The sequence below is a fragment of the Anoplophora glabripennis genome, unplaced genomic scaffold (assembly GCF_000390285.2).
Source record: "Anoplophora glabripennis isolate ALB-LARVAE unplaced genomic scaffold, Agla_2.0 scaffold463, whole genome shotgun sequence".
Classification (NCBI taxonomy): domain Eukaryota; kingdom Metazoa; phylum Arthropoda; class Insecta; order Coleoptera; family Cerambycidae; genus Anoplophora; species Anoplophora glabripennis.
This window is the reverse complement of record NW_019416810.1, coordinates 270550-292035: the sequence shown is the minus strand read 5'-3', so window position 1 is coordinate 292035 and position 21486 is coordinate 270550. Positions and strand designations below refer to the sequence as shown.

At 34.5% G+C, this 21486-nt stretch overlaps 1 protein-coding gene across 2 annotated transcripts in view; it reads right to left on the bottom strand.

Annotated features, from left to right (window-relative positions):
* Positions 1–21486, bottom strand: part of LOC108909161 (transcription factor SUM-1) — a 116730-nt gene that overhangs the window by 70866 nt on the left and 24378 nt on the right. For both annotated transcript variants that reach the window (XM_018713405.1, XM_018713406.1), the window contains exons 2-4: positions 20540–20925; positions 9464–9680; positions 4494–4673 (exon numbers count right to left, since the gene is read on the bottom strand). In XM_018713405.1, coding sequence (XP_018568921.1) covers positions 4494–4673; positions 9464–9680; positions 20540–20907 — 765 coding nt within the window. In that variant the 5' untranslated portion in view covers positions 20908–20925. The remainder of the gene's footprint in view (positions 1–4493; positions 4674–9463; positions 9681–20539; positions 20926–21486) is intronic.

Sequence of the window (21486 nt, the reverse complement as noted above, 5' to 3'; positions counted from 1 at the left end):
TGTATGTATTTTGAAGTGCTGAAATCGAATTCGTTTGTCAAACAGCTGGCGAGACTTGTGAGTAGCGAACTAGCAGCTTGTACCCTAGACTCTAGACACATAAATACAGTATCGAAAGTAAAAAGCTATCAGAAAATTAATGAAGCTTTAATATGTATTGTAATGTTAAAAATACTTATCTAGTATATGAAATGAAAACAGCAGTTTGACTAAGTTTCAAGAAAATCGCTCAAAATTTCTTGGGGAGTCAAAAGAGTGAGGATTACCAGAATTTAGTTGAAGAATTGTTGGAAATGTTCAAACAGTTGGATTGACCGGTGAACTTGAAACTGTATTTCCTAGACTCTCATCTTGACTACTTTCCAGAGAATCTCGGAGACTACAGCGAGGAAGAGGATTAACAGTTTCATCAAAATATCAAGGAAATGGAGATTGTTTGTTACAAAAGGAAAAACGAGTAATAGAAACATCATTCCTTATCTGCAGTCGAAAAGCGGTGATTTGAGAGAGCTGGCATATGAACTAAATATATCTCACCATTTGTTGGTGTTTTGGGTATGAAACGCGTCGCAGCACGTCTTGTTACAAAAGAGCTGAATTCTCTTCGAAAAGAGGATCGCAAACATGTTGCCGAAGACATGCTTGAACGAGCAAATTCGGACTCTACATTCATACAACGCATCATAATGGGTGACGAGAGATGGGTTTACGAGTGTGACGTACAAACGAGTCAACAAATTTCAGAATGGCGTATTGCTAATGAGCCAAAACCAAAAAAAAAAACACATCAAAGTTGATCAAAAATCAAAGTCATGTTTACTGTTTTCTTTGATTATCGCGATGTTCTCCACACATAATTCCTTCCGGATGGAAAAACAGTCAACAAAGAATATTATCTGGGCATTATGAGCATTTGAGAGAGAATATTCGCCGCAAAATGCCAGATTTATGGTAAGGACATTTCTTGGATTTTGCACCACATAATGACTGTGAATTAATTTTTGACCAAAAAACTCAAGAAATGTCAACGAGTAGCCACCGTATTCGCCGGATATGACCCCTGTCGACTTTTTCCTTTTCCCAAAATCAAATTATCACTTAGTGGAACACGTTTCAAGTCAATAGAAGCCACAAAACACAAAAATCGCTGAAGGAGTTGAAGCCCATACTGGAATATGGATTTTAAAAAAACGGAATATGCGTTTAAAAAGTGGTTCGACGTTTATTGGAAAAAATGTATGGCTTCAAATCGCCACGGTAGCGTAGTGACCGCCATGGTAGCGTAGTCGATCGAGAGTGCAATGGCAAGCATTTCTCGGCCAGACTTCCTATTCTGATCCGGCTTCGATCCCTGGCGTCGGCACTGACAATGTCGATGGATAATTGGCGTTTGTCCGCGTTTTTTAAAGTGTAGCCCCCTTACGCACAGCCTCTGGCTTTGAATTTGGGGGTTGTCTCATTTCTGTGGTGTGTTTTAAGTTTTTTTTTTACTGGAGCCTATTTTGAAGGAGACAAAATACATTTTAATGATTAATTGGATATATGGTGTTTTATTGACAAATTCCGGACAGAGCAGTATATCCTTTGTATAGCTAGATTTCTGGTTTGGAGGAACATTGACTTCATTTAATATGTTGTTTTAGAGAAATTATTTTTTTTTTTTTTAAGTTTCAAACATGTCGGAAATTTAAAACTCTCGTATTCACTTCATTCTCAATGTCAATGACGTGATATTTCGTGTGAATTCTACTTTGGTTGTGCCTGTTGTGGTGCTTATTTCTTTCCTTCTTTCGGCTCATATGCGTGTAACAATTCGAAAAACATTTCCTACGATACTATTCGAGTGTATCAAATTGTATCACTATCAGCGGGGGATTGTTATATAACGTTATCCGTACTAAAAAAAATTAAATGTGAAAGCGTTAAAAAGTTCCTAATGGTGTACAATTTCTCTCCACATGCTGGGCCCATATGGTCCCGGCGAGTTATAAATCTTTATACCAACTTTAATAACGACAGTATAAAAACCGCATCTTAACTGTCTCTTTTTTTGTTTCGCCGTTTATTTTCGAGTGCTTTTATCTATTCGGGGAGCTGATACATTTAATATGGTTTAATTATCGAACTTCAAAAGAATCAAAGAGCGTATTTGTTGGGTGTCAATTATAAAAAATTTGTGGACGTGCCGCGGGCACTTCATCGAAATTTATGCTTGCTATTAATTATAAACACGCGACAAATATATGTATGTACAGGGTATTTGCTAAGCCTATGTCGTAACTTCACCAGATTATTTCAAATGAAAGATCTAAAACCACTAAATTCCCAAATTTTGTATTCTGAACTTTTTAAAAAAATATCTAAGAAAGTCTTTGACGAAATTCGGAAATTTGAACCAATTAAATTCGTTTCTTCTTCAACTCAAAAAATTGTCATTTATATCAAAGATAATTGATAAATCTTTACAAATCTCACAATACACAATATTCTGAATAATTTTACGTTTTCTGCTGTAAATGATGACTGATTGCTGAAATAATTCAAGGCAGTTGTATCTAATGGATTTAATATTACTAGTACTTTTATAAAATTATGTCCCATATACACATCATACGTACGTTTACAAATCCCCACACATAATTCCTTTATTTTTACACATTTAGTAAATTTCGGTTTAGAATATGGTGCTTTTCCAGTTTACTGGTAAGAATAAATAAAGCGTGTTATTAAAGTGTGTGATTGAATTATGTTGTGCGTGAATATTAAACAATCAAATTAAATATTGACAGGAGATAAAGAGAAATAGAGATGATGAGATATATTAGGAATCACAAAAGGATTTAAATTTCCCATGCTTTTCTTTTTTGGAAATAGTTTTAGAATTAATTTTAATACTTACAGGGTGTCAGTAACACATACACTACATGTGAAAATAATGGCAATTTGCTTATAAACGTATATCCGCAAATGATTTGTTTTCCGAGATACGGGGTGTCAAAGTTTTTCTTATAAACTGACGATTTAATTTATTGCTCTGAAACCGATCGAGATGTGCAAATGAAATTTGGTCGATTTTGAGAGGTAGTTAGTGCTCATTTTTTGACACGCAATTAAGAATTTTATGTTCATCATTGGTGCGCGTACGGGTAATAATCTCAATTTTATAAGGAAAAAATGGTACGCCACTGAGTTATTACAAATTAAAATCATTTTTGAATTCCTCGTTCAATTTGTGACAAAAAATCTCTCTTGCCTTTTCTTCGTATGGGGCGCCGTTTTGATGCAAAAAAATAAAACATCTTAACCCCATGTTGTCCATATTTTGCAATTTAGGCACAAAAAACTGGATTATCATGTCGAGATAGCGAGCACCAAACAGTGACACGTTATGGATGCTTTTGTTTGTCAACAATCACTCGTGGATTTTCTGAACCTCAAATGTGACAATTTTGTCAATTAACGATGCCATAAAGTTGAAAATGAGCCTCATCGCTGAAGATATTTTGTTCGAAAAACTCTCTTTGCTCTGCGCGATCACTAGGCTTCAGTTCTTGAGTCAATTGAATTTTGTAAGCATGCAGATGCAAATCTTTCGTGAGAATGCGCTGTAGAGAGCTTCTCGAAATGTCCAATTCCTGACCACGGTGCCAAATTAATGTTCCTATACTCTCAGCAACACTCTCACGAACTGCTTCGACGTTTTGTGTTGAAAGATTTGTTGAAGGACGGCCGGAGTGTTTAAAATCACTAATTGATCCAATATTTCTGAATTTTTCAATTAATCCCTTCGCAGTTGATGAGATCCCGACCAAATTTTGTACGAAATTTGCGAACTGTAGCTGACAAGTCTTCATTATTTTGTAAAATATTACTCATCAATGAAAACGCGTTGTTCTTTCGTGTAGCGCTTCATTTTTAATAACACTGAACTATCAGTTTTATTGAGACTTGAAAAATAATTGGCTAACACAACGTTTAATTTATTATGACCACATACATACATAGATGTAACTATGCGCTTGTAAACTTATCCTGTTATCCTTATTTATAATTCACGAACTTTTTTATGTGCATTTTATGAACTGTAAGTTTATATTTTACTCTACGGAAAACATAAGTCTATCACGTATATTGAAAACATGTAAATATAACCTTAAACTGTACCCATTAGCGTATTTATTTATAAAAAAAAAAATGTTTGAAAATGTTTCGTCTACATGTGCTTGAAAAGCCCTCCCAATAAGTCATTTTAATCCATGTTTGACTGACCTGAAAATTCATATATTTCCTGTCACACGTACTTTTTATAAATAGGCAGGGTTTAACAGTTATCCTTGCAATATATCCGGATAAATAATTACTTTACACGCTACAAAATAAATTGTTTTTTTTATTATTTAGTGTTGCATGAACTCATTCCTTTCAGTCGATCAACTTCAAATTTCAAAATAATAATAATTCAATAAGGCAAAAGTATGGTGTAAAAAACTTACTACGTATTCGTTTTTAGTCGACATCGTCCCATTGGCCTCCACGGAACTTTTGGAACCTTGTAAAATTTCTTCTAAATATTCTATGTATTCTATGGCACTTCTTAATATCTCCACTTTCGGCAACCTTTGGCCAGGATTATTGCACGTTCTCTTCTTCAACATTTCGAAAGCCTCGTTTACCTGCAACAAAATATATAAAGGATGTATCAGATTTGGTTTATTAACAATGAAAATACAATTTAACAAAATTGACATACCGCTCGCATCAGTGCGAAATGTAAATTATTTATAATTTATGCTTTTTGAAATCGTTAGGAAATGTGTATCTACTTTTTCGGTCCAATTTCAGACCATAAAATACCCAAAGTTAACTTTTCCGTACCATTTTTTATCCATATTTTATACAGTAATTTTTCTTAATTACAAGCAGGTAAACCAACTCACATCAAAAATGCAATATTTAGTAAATATAATATTTATTGAACGTATGCCACATATTAAACGTTTATTATAACTATTTAGGGGGGCTTTGGGTAAATGGACCGAGACAGAATATAGGAAATACTGGACTTCAAGGCCAGGACATAGCCATTCTAAGGAGCTTATGCAGTATCCTTTGAAGGAAAGAGCAAACGATTTACTCAGCTAATAAAATCCGGCTCAGAAGAGTGACGGGACTCATAACGGGATACTGTCACTTTAGGAAACTTCTACATAAGCTAAAGCTTGTAGACAGTCCGGTCTGCCGAGGATGTGAATCGACTGATGAAACTTCTCTGCATATCCTAAGCGAGTGCTCGAGATTTGCACGTAGTAGAATGACGCTCGTGGACTCTATTTGGAACGCAAGGAACTGAGAGAAGTGTCAGCAAGGAAGCTCTTGGATTTTGTTAAAAGGTCAAAACTACTTGATGAATAGGACTAGTAGTGGGATGCACAATAGGCCTAATTAGGCCGCGGTGCCATGGGACTTATCAGAACCAACCACTAGGAAAGCAAGAAGAAGAAGATAACTATTTATCTCACCCCTCTAGATATTTTATCTGTTATGCCTAGTTTATTTCTAAAAGATTCCTTTATATATCCTTCGGCAACCAAGATTTTCATCCCCCTTATCTTTTAATGCAATTAAATCTACCACAGCATTAATTAAACAATGTGTATTTATCTGCATTTGGCAAATTACAAATTTTGCGACAATTTCAGACATGTTGCCAAACTAATGTATTCCTATTGCTCGCCTGCAACCTTTTCCATTTGAATATTTAAAAAAAAAAGCTGCTACTTTCAAAATTTTCTGGCTGACATGCAACATATTTTCTAAACAGTGGCATATATGTTAAGTTTCCTTTATGATCTCGGTTTTCTTGTTTTATTATCCGGTATTTTGATCAAAAGCTTTGATGCTGAATATCATTCAAATTTAATTGATACAGTTCATCACGGTGACAGGCACCAGCAACACCAAATATTAAATCATCCTAAAATGGAAAAACTATTATACTAGTACTAGAATTTAATTAACATTTTAATTAATTAATAACACAAACTGTCAAACAATAACAATGTTGCTATGGCATTACCTGTCACTGTCGCGGCCTACCATATAACATTGTCCAAACCTCTCACGGTCTAATTAGTGAAATTTAGTTAAAATCTGTAAATTCTTACGTAATTGGAAAAAAGGCAGAAAAGCCTGGAAGAGGTCTAACAATTACAAGATATCTGATTTTCTTAATAAAAAACCTTCTTTTCGTTTTTTAATAGGATCTCGCTTATTATTAGAGCTGGACCCAACAAACCCTCTATGACTATGCTCTACAGAGAACGTTCTATCCAAATATATAAAAATATACAGGGTATTTAATTTAAATTGACAAAGTAAACACCCGCAGCCATTTTGTTTGGACGTCATTTGTTTTTCTGCTATCATTTTTGAAAACTTTACAAAAATCGTGTACCTTTTGTATTTCACATTTTTTATAACTCTAAAAACCAAACAATTAATGGGGGGGCCAACATACCTGTACCACAATACACTATTTTAATGCGATTCGGTAGTAGAAAACATTTTGTATGTAAATCATGTGTAAACCCTATATCTTCCCAAAGCCATGGATATACAACCTTTAATTCAAATACAAACAATAATAACACAAATTATTAACACGTTGTTTGTTTTTTTAGCGCGTATGAAACAATGCTGTGATGATTTATCGTTTGAATGGGATGCTGACAACTGTCCCATATTTTATTCGGATTGAAGTAACACGCTAAGCATTTCTATTTCTCATTTAATAAATTAAGTATTAACATTTTCTGTCAGGAACTAATGCAGATCATAAATATGAAACGACACATTTCGGGCTAGCATACATTTTAAATTAACTGGCGTTATTAAAATGTACTTGTATCCTCGTTAGTACCATTTCTTTGTGACGACAAGAGATGTCTTAGTTAGAACTTATTTAAAAAGTTCTTTTCCACCAATCTATAGTTTATTAGCATTTAAAATAATTGTGATACAAAATGATAAGGACAGAAAAACTAATTATCTCTATCAATAGATATGTTTAATTTTAAAGCGTCTAAATTTTACAATTACTGTTAAAAATTTTGTTTTTGCAACCATTGGCAAGATTATTGTCTCCTAATATCAGAACTGACTTAAATCGTATATGTACCTACATATTACGTGCCAAGGGACTAAAATGTATCTTTTAATATCGAGGATGAACTGAATGACTCTCGAGATTAAAAGATACAATTTTCACTAATTTTGATTTGATATAAGACAGAAATGTCAGATTTTTATATTATACTTATACAGGGTGTTCCAGAAATAAGTGCTAAAATTTTAACCCCGTAGTTACCACTTTTGTTTAAAATTATTTTAGAAAATCTCTTAAATTTTAAGAAGCCTAAGTCGAAAGAGTTAAGATAGTTAATCAATCCATAAAACATTCATATCCGTTACTTAAATATTTCTTTAACCATAGATAGCTCTTTAGTGTTATTCTAATGAGTACAAAAAGTTGACCAAAAACCAAAAATATTAGACAATATTTGTTGCTTTTGAATATGTACCTAAAATTCTGTTACTTAATTCTTAGAGACCATATGTAATAAACACGTAAATATTTCTTTAATCGATAGGCAGCTCGTTAGTGTTATTCTAATGAGTATAAAATGTAGTATAAAAAACGTGTCTTCGAAAAAATTTATTAGATAAAAGTTGATGTTTTTAATCAGTTAAATATGTACCTAAAATTTTGTTACTTATTTCTGAGACACTGTATAATATCTCTGTAAAACTACTATACTAACTCGTTTGTGTTTGCAATTTTTTATCCCGAAGTTTCTTGCTTGAGGGCCAATTGAAGGCAACTAATTAAATGAAATTTAATTCTGCGCTCTTACAATCTCAGTTCCAAGAGTGATTTTCACTCCTAGAATAAAGTTCAAAGATCTCTTTTAATATAGTTCGAGAGGTAAACTTAATCTCTTCGATATTAAAAATGATTCTTTAGTTTTCTAAAGGAACAATTTTTTTTCCGCGGAGCTAATTCTGAGATAAAACAATAAAACAACAGTATTTGTCTCATTTAGTTTCCAGACATTAACAGCGTCCCCGTGTAACCCGAAAATAATTATTAAAGCAAAATTTTAAATACATGAAATGTAAAGAAGTTTAGTTAGAACAAAACTAAAATAACATTGTCAGGCTATGAACTAAGGTGGATCTTTTAATCATGACGAAGAATTGAATCTCAGGGAATTAAAAGTGATTGCACCCTTAACTTAACACCACTTTAAAACAGTACCTACTTTTAATCCATAAAGTGCAAAACTAACACAGTAAAATGAAACACTTTCGAAAAGAGCAAGTTTCAATTTGTGGAGAGATAATTCTGAGGTTTGTAGCTTGAGGATTAGTCGAAGACAGCAATCATTTAAGTAATTAATAGACAGTTTAGTTTTATTTTTCTACCTTTTACAGCTTGTGGTACGAATAACTAGATATAGTATTTATTCTCAATTAGTTCCTATATACAGAGGCTTCATAAATGATTACAAGCCACGTGACCACCGAGCTTAGGCAACCAATATTGTACGGCTGGCACTGCCAACTAAAAATCTAAACGTTACCAATGTTAATGATTCGTTTACAGCGAACAATGACAAATGGTCACGTCTACGCTCGAGAGAATGCTACCGTTGATTGGTGGAATAGAATCTCCTGAAAAATTACACCAATGATAGGCAATGAAACAAAATATTGCGTTTTAATGTAATATTGATCTTATTGCTTTAATTTTATTGAAAATCACCCTCAAAATTCAATTCCAGGGAATTAGAAAGGAGTTACACTCGTGAGACAGTGTTAAAATAGTACTTTTAACCCACAAAGTCCAAAAGATAAACTTAAACCTTCGAATATTAAAAGTGACACTTTAGTAATAGTGACAGAAACACTTTAAATTCTCGAAATATAGAAGATAAGTTTATTCATTGAACTTAAATAAAAAATAGCATATTTAGTCAATACACTAAAGTGGATTTTATAATCACCCTCAACACTCGGAAGCTTAAAAGTGACTAAAAGTGACTTAAATTCCTAAAAACGTTAAACAGTACTTTTAATCCCCGAAGTGCAAAAATATTAAAAATTACACTTTACTTCATAAAAATAAAGATTAAAACAGCACTTTCAATCAACTCCAGTCCAAAAAATAAATCTAATCTGGATAGTAAAAATTAAAATTACATTTTTAGTTGATTTCACCCGAAATTAACAATTGCACTTTTGTACCCTTAAAATCAAGTAAAAACAGCACTTTTAATCCATAAAGTGCAATATGCAAATTGAAAATCAATCGGATATATAAAGTTGCACTTTAGTTCTCGAAAATAAAAACAGTTATAGAAGTTTTAGTTCGTGCAGTGCAAAAACGACGTAACTACCGTACCTTTCGCAGCCTCCTTCGTTCCCTCAAAGTGGCGGCCTTCCTTCTGTCGATCGCTACGGTTTTTTTCTTGCATGCCTTGCAGGCCCACGTCAGGCACTTTCTCGGTCCATTTATAGAACATCCCGTGTGAGGTGGTTCCAAGATGTGTGTGGCTTCCTTCTCGTCTTCGCTGTCAATGGAACTTTCGGCGCTCACGTAGCCGGTGTCGATCCTTAAACTATTTTTACCGTCAGATGGTTTATTTAGAACTTTTAACGGAATTAAATGCAAAAATAGGTCATTGCAAAAAAACATGTTAGTATATGCCGTTTCTTAATGAAACTGACAATTTAGGGGTTTTGATGGTGAGTAGAATGCATTTAAAGGCGTTGAAACTGCAAAACGGTGCTTAAAATTAATAATAATTGAAATGGGTGTTAACGTATTGAGGACCTCTGGAATCGTCTCCTACATAAAAATAGTTTAATAGTTGTGATCGCAGACAGCGGGCCGTTCTCTTTTTTTTGTCCTGTTTTTTTGTAACAAACAGAACAATTTGTTAAGTCAGTTTTACATTAATTTAGACAAAAATTGTAGGGTTCTGAGGGGGACGTTTGATGATGACCTTGATCTTGACCCAAAGGTTAACCGCAGAGGTCATCTGAAGCTCAATTTGAATTTTCAGATATATTTTACGGTCAGATATGTCTTTATATTATGGGACAAAGTTCTGAATAAGATTTTACGATAATTTTCGGGAAAGCACCTACGGAGGATTCTAGTTAAAAGTTTTATGCTTTGACGGGATCATACTATGATGACCTTGACTATGAACTAAAGATCAAACTTTGGTTCATTGAGGGTAAAATCAAGTTACGAGATAGGAGAACGCTGCAGCCCCATTAAGTCAAGGCAAGATCGCTATGATCCAGCCACTAAAGGCAAAATCGCTATGACCCAGACAGTCTAGGCAAGGTTACTATGACCCGATCAGTCAAGGCAAGATTACTTCCACCCGGCTGGCTGAGTCATAGGGACCTTGCCTTGATTGGCCGGGTCAAAACGACCTTGCCTAAACTGTCTGGGTCACAGCCATCTTAATTTAATTTAATGAGGCTGCAAAAATGATTCTCCTATTTCATAGGTAACTTAATTTGACCTTCAAAGAACCTTCAAGCTTGAGCTCTAGGTCATGGTCGAGGTTATCATCGTATGATTCCATCAAACTATAATACTTGGAATCCTTCGTCATAAGTCTTTCTCGAAAAATAACGCGAATTCTTATTCAGAACATTATTTGACCTTAAAATTACCTGCTGGAGTCACTTTGACATAAAAAAATATCTGAACGTAAAATTTTCCTCTTTATAAATTTCCGGTATCAGAAATATATTTAACTTATCTAAAAATCCAAGTTCATCTTCAAATGACCTCTACGATTGAGCTTTGGGTCAAGGTCAATGTCACCAGCGGATGTCCCTCTCAGAACCCTACAACTTTTATCTAAAAAGTTTTTCTTGAAAGGGTTTCCCTAATAAGATATTGCAATGCGTTATTTAAAATAGGACACCGTATATGTATATTTAATTTTCATTGCGGAAACGTTTGTCTTTTATTGTTATTTCAAGCTAAATTGTTAGTGAAAAATGAAGTAATTTATTTTCCTATATTCTTATTTTATAGGTTTTGTTTTTGTGAAAACAGAGTAAGTCTGGAGTATGTATGCACTATGTCCCATTATAGACCAGGCAAGTTAGACAATAAATCAGCAATTTTTTTCTGATGAACCGATCGAGTTGCGGTTTTTGACATTGTCTTCGGAAAAATATCAGGAAAAAAAGTCTATCTATTACACTTTGGGGCTGGATCGAAACTGCATTGCGGGTGCATTAAGTGCATCAATTTTTCCGAATTTTCTAAAAATGGTAAAAATTGACTAAAAGTTGTAGAAATTAGGTTTTCGGGGTCGGAGATTCCGAGTCTGACCCTGAAACATATGTCCGACGCTCCAGGGCCCCCCAGGGGGCAAGGGGGGCCTTCTGTAAAACATCGAATAGCTGAGTAATTGCCTTCTAAATCCCCACTCGGGGGTTTTTGGGGTCAGGGATTTCGATTCTGACAGTGAAACGTATGTCCTGGGGCTCCCCAGGGGGCAAGGGGGGGGGCCTTCTGTAAAACACCGAATAGCTGAGTAATTGCCTTTTAAATCCCCACTCGGGGGTTTTTGGGGTCGGGGATTTCAATTCTGACACTGATAAGTATGCCCGACGCCCCTGGAGCCCCCAGTGGGGGCAAGGGGGGGCTTCTGTAAAACATCGAATAGCTGAGTAATTGCCTTTTAAATTTCCACTCGGGGTTTTTGGGGTTGGGAATTCCGATTCTGACACTAAAAAGTGTGCACGACGCCCGTGGGGTGGGCTTTCTGGAAAACATCGAAAGGCAGACTTTTGCAATAAAACTGCTCCATCCGCTTACCAACCATGATCTTGTAGGCTTATCTTTACATTGTAACACACGCAAATTTACAGCGATTAGACAAGAAGGGTAAGAAAAACTAACAGGAAATTAATGAGTCGAAAAGAATCCACTTTATTCTGAGAACCAATTTCCTTTTTATTTGTAAGGCAATTAGTGAGACAACTACTATCATATGTTTATCTAACACTTTCACTATCAATCACAATTTTCATCTTCAGTGTCTCCATCACTATCATCTATATTACATTTTCGACTATTTCAGGATTGGAACAGTTGTGCATGTAATTCCATGCTTCCTGCACTCACAAGATCTGCATTGTCGATAATCGGATTTTGTCGGGAATTGTTATGCATTAACCGCAGTCGCACGGGCCCAAGAGATTCTTTTGAAAATCCATGATCCATGAAATATTCTTCGGTTTTAAGGAATATTTCTTTGATTTAACGAAATGTGTCTCTTGGGAACGAATGGTCCAGGATTTCTCCAATTCTACGACAATTTTTCTCAGTGTTAGACAAGCTAATATTAATGGATATTTTCCAGTGTCAGATTCGGAATCCCCGAAAACCCCCGAGTAGAAATTTAGAAGGCAATTACTCAGCTATTCGGTGTAGGGTTTGCAATCCCGCATTCCGCGTTACAGCATTCCAGCAATTTCCCGAATGTCAATGAGACCTGCGGAATTCCCGCATTTGTGCGGTAATTCCCGCGCGGGAAATTTTTGAATAGAACACGTCCGTTTAGCGACATAGCGCATGGCGCGCGCGAGCGCCCCGTTTGGTTTGCATGCGCATCCCGTTCCTCTGTGATAGCATCGATCAATCGAGCGAAAGAAAAGATTAAAATCGGCAGATCTTTGTATCATTCAAACAAATTCCTTGATTCGTTTGTTTATTTTTGAGAAAAAAAGTGTTTACAAAGTGAAATTTTATATGTAACTAATAGTTTTGTCTTCTTGTATGTTACTTTAATTATACTATACTGCCCTACTTCGGAAAAAGACCGTATATGCAGTTTTGTGATAAATTGAGATAATTACATTTTTGAAATCTATATCGCATTATATACCCATCTATAAATATCAAAAATATCATTTTTGTTTCTTTAAATTTAAAAATTTGTACATTATAAATTTCTAATATTCTGTCACTTAGCAGACTTATGTACATATATTTCATTAAGAGGTACAAAATATAATCGCCGAATGTGACCACATACGGCTTTCTTCTGTAGCAGAAGCGTTGAAATGCGATGTTTTTAACAAATCAAATTTGTATATGTTTGCATGCGTTGTTTTAAATTAAACAACAATTAAATATTATTTGCAACACAATATATTAAAAATTGTAAAATACCCTGTAAAAACATCCAAACTATCATGTATAGGACGTACATATTCTGGTTCTTCTATTAATTTCTGTTGAAAATGTAGCACAAACTGCACATACGGCATTTTTACCTAGCAAAATCTTAAATTTATTAAGACCAAATCCCCGACCCCAAAACCCCCGGGTGGGGATTTAGAAGGCAATTACTCAGCTATTCGATGTTTTACAGAAGACCCCCCGCTTGCCCCCCTGGGGGGCCCCAGGGCCGTTGGGTATATTTTTCAGGGTCAAAAAATCCGTGCACACAAATTTCTACAACTTTTAGTCAATTTTTACCATTTTTAGAAAAGGACCCCGCACAAATCTTATGGAAATTGGGTCCCGGTCAAATTCGCTGAATTTTTGATATGTGATAGAGTTCATCATACTGGTCAATTGTCTCAATGGTCACAAAGCTCAAAAATGGATAGTTTGGCATAACAACATAAAACATAAAAAAACAAGTTTTTGGCTTTATTATAGCACATTGACAGCTATTTGACAGCTGCCAACTGTCAATTTTGAAAATCTAACAACAGATCTGAATTCAGCAACCTCAAAAATATAAACCTAGATAATAAAAAAAATGAAATAGGCTATTTCAAAAGTCTATACACACTGCGCATATACATAAATCCGTGGAGGATATTCGGAGCTTTAAAGCTCTGTACCGGCCAAACTATCCATTTTTGAACTTTGTAGCCATTGAGACAATTGACCCGTATGATGAACTCTATCACATATCAAAAATTCAGCGAATTTGACCGGGACCCAATTTCCATAAGATTTGTGCGGGGTCCTTTGGAAAAATTGATACACTCCAAGATGCACTTTATGCACCCGCAATGTAGTTTCGATCCAGCCCCAAAGTGTAATATATAGACTTTTTTCCTGATATTTTTCCGAAGACAATGCCGAAAACCGCAACTCGATCGGTTCATCAGAAAAAAATTGCCGTATTCTGGGTGATTTTGGTCTAACTTGCCTGGACTATTAGTTTGCGGAAGTTCAAGATCTAGATAAAAAAGTGGGATAAACGAGTTTTTCTTTTTTCGATGTTGCCAGTTCGTCATGGCTGACTGAGACCCTAGGCTGACTGGGATTTGAAGTCAAGGTAGATAACAAAACCATAGTCGTAACACCGGAATTTTTTTCTCAACAGCATACCACAGATATTGAAAGAGCTTTTCATCTTCAGCACTTTTTCCAAATAACTTTCTTTTATATCTTGCATCTATCAAAAGTTACAGGCCGCCTTTTGTGCAACTGCAATTTTTCGTTCACCATCTCAATATTTAATTTTATGAGGTCAGACGGGCTCAATGCAATAAAAAAAATTATAACAAAAATATAATAAGTTAAGTAGGTTTCACAAATCTATTTTCATAGTTTATCGAGATACAGCCCAGTGTTATATGTATAAATACAAATATCAAAAAAGTTTATACAGGGTGTCCCAGAATAACATGTACAACGGAAGACCACAGATTCGTGGACTCAAAATAGGCAGATTTAGGCTAATTCACCTATATCCAAAATCGCTTTGTTTGGCCGCTAGATGGCCTCAAAGTTCGTGAAAATTGTTTGAATTTTGTAAATAACTCGAATACGTATTATTCGATTTTGATTATTTTTGGGGTGTGGACTTTTGCTTTCAATCTACACATTTTGGTGTTATACAGAGTGTTTTTAAAACTTACAATTCCTAGAAAATTGATGTATTATAATAATATCCGTTCATAACTCTTTCCCCTGTCGGGCAATAATGACAACTATTTTTTATTTGATAGGTGATACCATTTAGAAGTTTTTACGCCTCTTATAAAATTTTGATTAAATGAGCGATTTGGGTACAAAAAATATTTTTTAAATGTATACATTATCTTGCCACCCATATTGCAATACTTAACAGTGCCAATAGGCTCTGATTTTGTAGGTCGACTGTAATTTCAGTTTGATCTTGTTTGGGATAGCATTATTATTGGTCCTGTTATTCTACCCAGTAGACTGAATGGGGAATTTCATTTAGAATTTTTGCAAAACCCGAGTTATTGGTTATTACCCAAAGCTAACATATGGTTTATGCATGCATGAAAGCGCTCCACCACATTTCACTGTAAATGTCCAAAGATTCCCTGATCGATGGATCGGTAGAAGGCATAATTTCCTGTTAACAGGCCTGTACGTTCACCAGATTTTAACATTTTGCGACTATTATCTTTGGGGCACTCTGAAAACAACAGTGCACGATTCCACATCCAACACTGAACTGAGTTGTGGAAACATATCCAAAATGCACTAAATGTTTTAAAAAAATGGCTCTTAAGAACTGCAAAGTGTGTTCTTTAACTTTGTTCGCCGAATTAACCTTTGTTGCAGAAACAACGGAGGTCGTTTTGAACAGTTTTTATAATAAGTGGTACTAAATTTAATAACATCAATTTTGTTACTATTATCTCCTGCATTTTTTATTGTACTTGATTGTTTTTACGAATTATTTCAATAAAATTAGGCACGTTGTAAATAACTAAGTCGTCGTACGTGTGAATCCATATCGAAAAATGAAGTAACGTGTGGTATATTTTATCGTAGTAAACACTTATTAAGAATTGTCACGCGCAATGACTTAAAGATCAGACTGAAATTACAGTCAACCTACAAAATCAGTGACTAATAGCACTTTATTAAGTACTGTAATATATGTAGGTGACAAGATCATGTAGACATTTAAAAAATATTTTTTTCTACCCAAACTGCTCATTTAATCAAAGAGGTTCAAATAGTATTACCTATCAAATAAAAAATAGTCGTTATTGCCCGAAAGAGGAAAAAGTTATGAACGAATATTATCACATTAATCAATTTTGTAGGAGTTGTGAGTTTTAAAAAACACTCTGTATAACATCAAAATTTGTAGATTGAAAGCAAAAGTCCACACCCCAAAAATAATCAAAATCGAATAATACGTATTCGAGTTATGTATTTACAAAATTAAAAAAATTTTCACTAACTTTGAGGCCATCTAGCGGCCAAACGAAGCGATTTTGGATATAGATGAATTAGCCTAAATCTGCCTATTTTGAGTTCACGAATCTGTGATCTTCCGGTATACAGAGTGTTAAAAAAAGAGTGTAAAATATTTAAGGAGGTAACAGTATGAACCAAAATAAGCAGAAAAGTCTCAATAAACATGGGTCCGCAAAGTAACGGTTGCGGAGATATGGAATGTTTTATGTTTTTTAGCCCCTTTTTTTATTTTGCAAAAACGTTGTGTATTTTCTTATAATAGTTGGTTGATGTTTAGTGAAATAAACAGTACGTATTTGACAGTTGTTCTCAGTGCACAAGTTTTCTTTCGCTATGGCTGGTTACTCTAACGCAGAATTAACAGACATGCATTTCATGTATGGTCGTGCTAATGGGAACGCCACCGAAGCGCGACGTCTTTATGTTGACGCTTATCCAAATCGCCAGATTCCTTCACAACGCATGTTTGGAAGAATTCACCAAAGATTGCGTGATACCGGTTCCTTGAGCAAACAGTGCCATTTATCCGGAAGACCAAGGTCGGTATCCACTCCTAGAGCAGAAGAAGAAATTCTAGCACTGGTAGAGCAGAATCCAGGTACGAGTGTGCGGAGAATATCAGCCGAGGTAGGAATTAGTGGTCCTCTTGTTTGGAGAATCCTTCACGAGCAACTGCTTTATCCATACCATGTGCAACGAGTACAGGCCTTAAATCCAATAAATGATCATCAAGCACGTTTGGTTTTTTGCCGCTGGTTTCTACGTCATGATGCTGAAGACCCTCGTTTTCTTGCAAACATTCTTTTTACTGATGAGGCCGGGTTCACAAGAAATGGAGTGTTTAATTTTCACAATACGCATATTTGGGCCGACGAAAATCCTCATGCTCTAATAGAATCTGGACATCAGGCACGTTTTTCATTAAACATTTGGATGGGTATTGTAGGTGACAGGTTTCTAGGTCCTGTTGTTTTACCAAACCGATTAACAGGCGCTGCTTACCTCAACTTTCTGCAGAACACACTGTATGAGTTTTTGGAAGACATTCCTTTGAATCAGAGGCAACAAATGTGGTTCCAGCATGATGGTGCTCCAGCTCATTTTTCCATGGCCGTTAGAGAGCATTTACACCAAACTTTTCCACATAGATGGGTAGGAAGGGCCGGACCTGTTTTATGGCCTCCAAGATCGCCTGATCTGAACCCTCTAGATTTCTTTGTTTGGGGATATTTGAAGACATTAGTGTATGGTACTCCTGTAAATAGCCTGGAAGAGCTGCAGCTACGGATTAATCAAAAGTGTCAAGAAATCCAAACCAAGGAGGGTGTTTTCGAAAGAGTTCGAATATCGTTGAGACGAAGATGTCGTGCCTGCTTGGAAATGGACGGAGGGCACTTTGAACATCTTCTGTAACTTTGTTTTTTGTTTGTTAAAAGCTTCCTTTGTCGGTTTATTCCTAATAAAATAAAATGTTTGAAAAACGAATAGTGGTCCATATCTCCGCAACCGTTACTTTGCGGACCCATGTTTATTAAGACTTTTCTGCTTATTTTGGTTCACACTATTACCTCCTGAAATATTTTACACTCTTTTTTTAACACCCTGTATATTGATAGAACTATCAGTTTCGTTATAAATATTTAAACAATTTTTGATGTTTTAACAAAAAAACAAAAAAAAATATTTACACATTCTGAGAAAATAGACATGTTCGTTTTATTTGGGGAAATCCGCAAGAATGCATTAAATGCGCAAAGATTATATGCAAAAAGATATCCCGAACGAAACTTTCCAGAGCACAACATTTTTAGCGAAATTCTAAAGCATTTCCCGGTAAGCCATGATTTCAGTGTCTATAAAGTCCACAATGAATACTTTCAGTTAAAAAATTGAAAAAAAAAGATGTTGCGACAAATGAAAATGTAGTTACAATCTCGTATTTCTTTGAAAATAATTATGAGACCTCCATAGAAGAAGACACAAGAAATATAATCTTAAAAATAAATAAATATCACGATCATAAATTTCAAAACGTGCAATAAATTTCTTTAAGAGATTTTAGATAGAAAGAGGATCTTATTTGCCAATTTCATTTCTAGTAACTTTGGATGATAATCCTAATTTATTTTAAAATAAATGTCTGATTGAAGATCCCAACATTAATATTTAGTAGTTGGTATTTAAATTTCCTTCAAAATCAACTTATACTTCTACTTGACATTCTACTGCGCATAAGATATAGAACACATGGTCCGTTAAGGCGTCCTCCTAGAACCCCCGACTTGAATTTGTTAGATTTTTTTCTGAAAGGAACTTCGAGGTTTCATTATCTACCTTAATTTTCAATCGCAATTAGCCTAAACAAAACAACCTTGACAATGCCCGCTTTGCTTCAGCCGAGCTATCGATGGAGTCAGCAGTTCTAAAATAGTTTCTTTGTATTTTTGTGGTCAGTCAGCGACAGTATAAGATATATTCTGTTAGCAAAAGATATTTCTATCAATCGAATTTTCATGTGACTATTTAGTTACCCTTCAAATCTCCTAGTTTGAAAACACCCTGTATAACTGTCTTTTGTGTCGATCAGCAGCAGCGAATCGCAGAATTTTTGTCAATGTAAAATAACTTACATAATTACCTAACCAATTAAATTAACTTTTACTCATACTATCGAGATTTTTAAAGTTGCTTCTTGATTTAAAAATGTATCAATATTTACAATGCTATTGCTTATTACATTTTTTAAATTACTTACACATAAAAGCAAACAAAATTTGATACTTAAGGATTTCTAATTATACTCGTAAAGTCAACTCCGGAACTGTTTCGAATGATGTTAAACGCCTGTCGTTTTTTTAATCCGCAAAAAATAACCCTGCCTTTGTGGCTAAGAGAAAAACCTTGTCAGTGGTATCGGAATCCAAACATCGTCCAACTGACACATATTTTTTTTTTAAATACATGTTTATATTTTTATTTCGAGACATAGAGAGGTGTACTATAATCTACATTTTACATTTTTACAGAATACTCTTCTATTTCGGGTTCGTCATTAATAGATCTGTTACGATTATAACCGGTAATCTCTTTTAATAAAACCGAATCCCGTGATCTTCTATAAATAACAATAGAAAAACTTGCTTTGTGTGCTCAAACTGAAAAGTTAATAAAGCTTTCTGTTTGGTCAAGATTAAAAATGTTTTCTGGAAAGGCAACCACCACACCAGCTAAAACCTCAGACCCGAGTCCAATTGAAATAACTGGAATTGCTAGGTATATGCATTGCGGTTGTCTGTTTAATAATTTGATCTTTTTTGAGTACTACAAATATTTTATATTTTTAGGGGGCAGAAAACGTAATGCTACAAATTAACATGTAGGTAACGGGTACAGACAATGAGTTTATACATTTTTTCCTCCTTTAGGTACTTTAGATCGATTAGATCGTACAATGTTATTATACCAATCTAGATTTAATATAAATTACACCGTAAAAAAATATTTTTTTCTGCATTAAAATTGCCAATAAAGACTGTAAAATTTAGTTTCTGATTTCATTCCCGAAAAGTTTTTCGTCCGTACAGTTTTAAACTGTTCCTACTTAGCAAATGTGAAAACAAAATGGTTTTCCGAGAAGAACATTTTTTATTCACAAAATATAAACATTTTAACCAAATGCCTAAAAAAACTAATAAATATCTATCGAATTTTGTGGCCAAGACAAAGTGAATTAAATGATATGAAATTGAAAATTAAAAAAATATGCACTTTTAACTCAACACGAAGTGCAAAAATTTAGCAAAAACCATAAAAAACAATGCAATAGCAGACGATGCGTGCCTTTTTAAAATTAAAGACTTTAATTCTCCAAAATACTAAGATAGCACTTTTAATTCACAAAATGCAAAAATTTTAAATAAAAACAAAAATAAACAACGGATTTTATACAAAGTGAATTGATACCTTAAAATTTAAAGATACGCTTTAGTCTTTAAAACTAAAATTTAAAATAATGGGAAAACGTATTTGGGCAAACCTAAATCCATTGGTTAAAATTAAAAGACAGTTTAGTCTCCCAAATGAAAGACTAAAATGACATTTTTAATTCAGAGAACAAACATTTTTAACTAGAAATACAAAGCAAAATCAAATTTGTGCAAAGCGAAATTAGTCAAAAATTTAGTTATAGTGTGTCCGACCATTATCACCATTCAAATGACTTACCCTAGATGTTTAGTATCTTCGCCATCGGACAGGCCATTGCCCAGTGATTTCTTTTCCATAAAACCTTGTGACTTAGTATCTTCTACGCGTTTTCGAAAACTGTCGCTTGTAATGTGTTGAAATTGATTTTTCTGTACGGAATTTACATTACCGTCTCTCCTTGAATCGAACTCCTGCCGATTTTCAGGCAATACCGGTTCTTTCGTTCTATTCGGGCACTTTTGATTCCTTAGGAATTCAAATTCGCGATTTTTTAAGTCCTGGATGTAGTTCTTGTAACTGTAATCTTTCATTTGTTTTTGTTGGAAGAACGTTTGAGTCACTGATTTATCGGTATAGTTTTGGTAATTGTGTTGGTAATAGTTCATTTTTATTTAGCGGAACGGCTGTTGTTGAAAATGATATACAGGTTTAGTTTAAGCCAATTTGCTACATAAATAAATCTAGCTTACTAAAAACTGTCATGTCATGTAATATACATACTCATAAAATTGTATGTAAAATTATGTATTATTGATCAGTTTAGCGTATACAAAGTCGTTCTAATTTCAACTATGTTTCCAATCCACATCAAGTCGCTCATAGGACTCGCCGATACTTTGAAGACTGTCGTGAATCGCCCAAAAAATCACCAACATAAATCCAGAAACCCAACCACATTCGACGGCGTGTCAAGACGGTACCAGGAATCGCTGGAATCTAGAGAGGCCAAAAACAAGAAACAACTACGAATATCTGCTTCGAGAATTGGCGGAGCTATCAATGGGTGTGATTGAACGTCAAAACATGCCAATAGAATAATGAATTAATAATGCTGCAAGCTATCTGCAAGCTATCGACTATGCCGTAAACAAAATTCGTGAGTTAAAAGAAAATAATGATAAAGACCAAACTTTCTTATGAGCTCAAAGAAATGAGATGTAAACCATACTTGTGCACTTTAAATG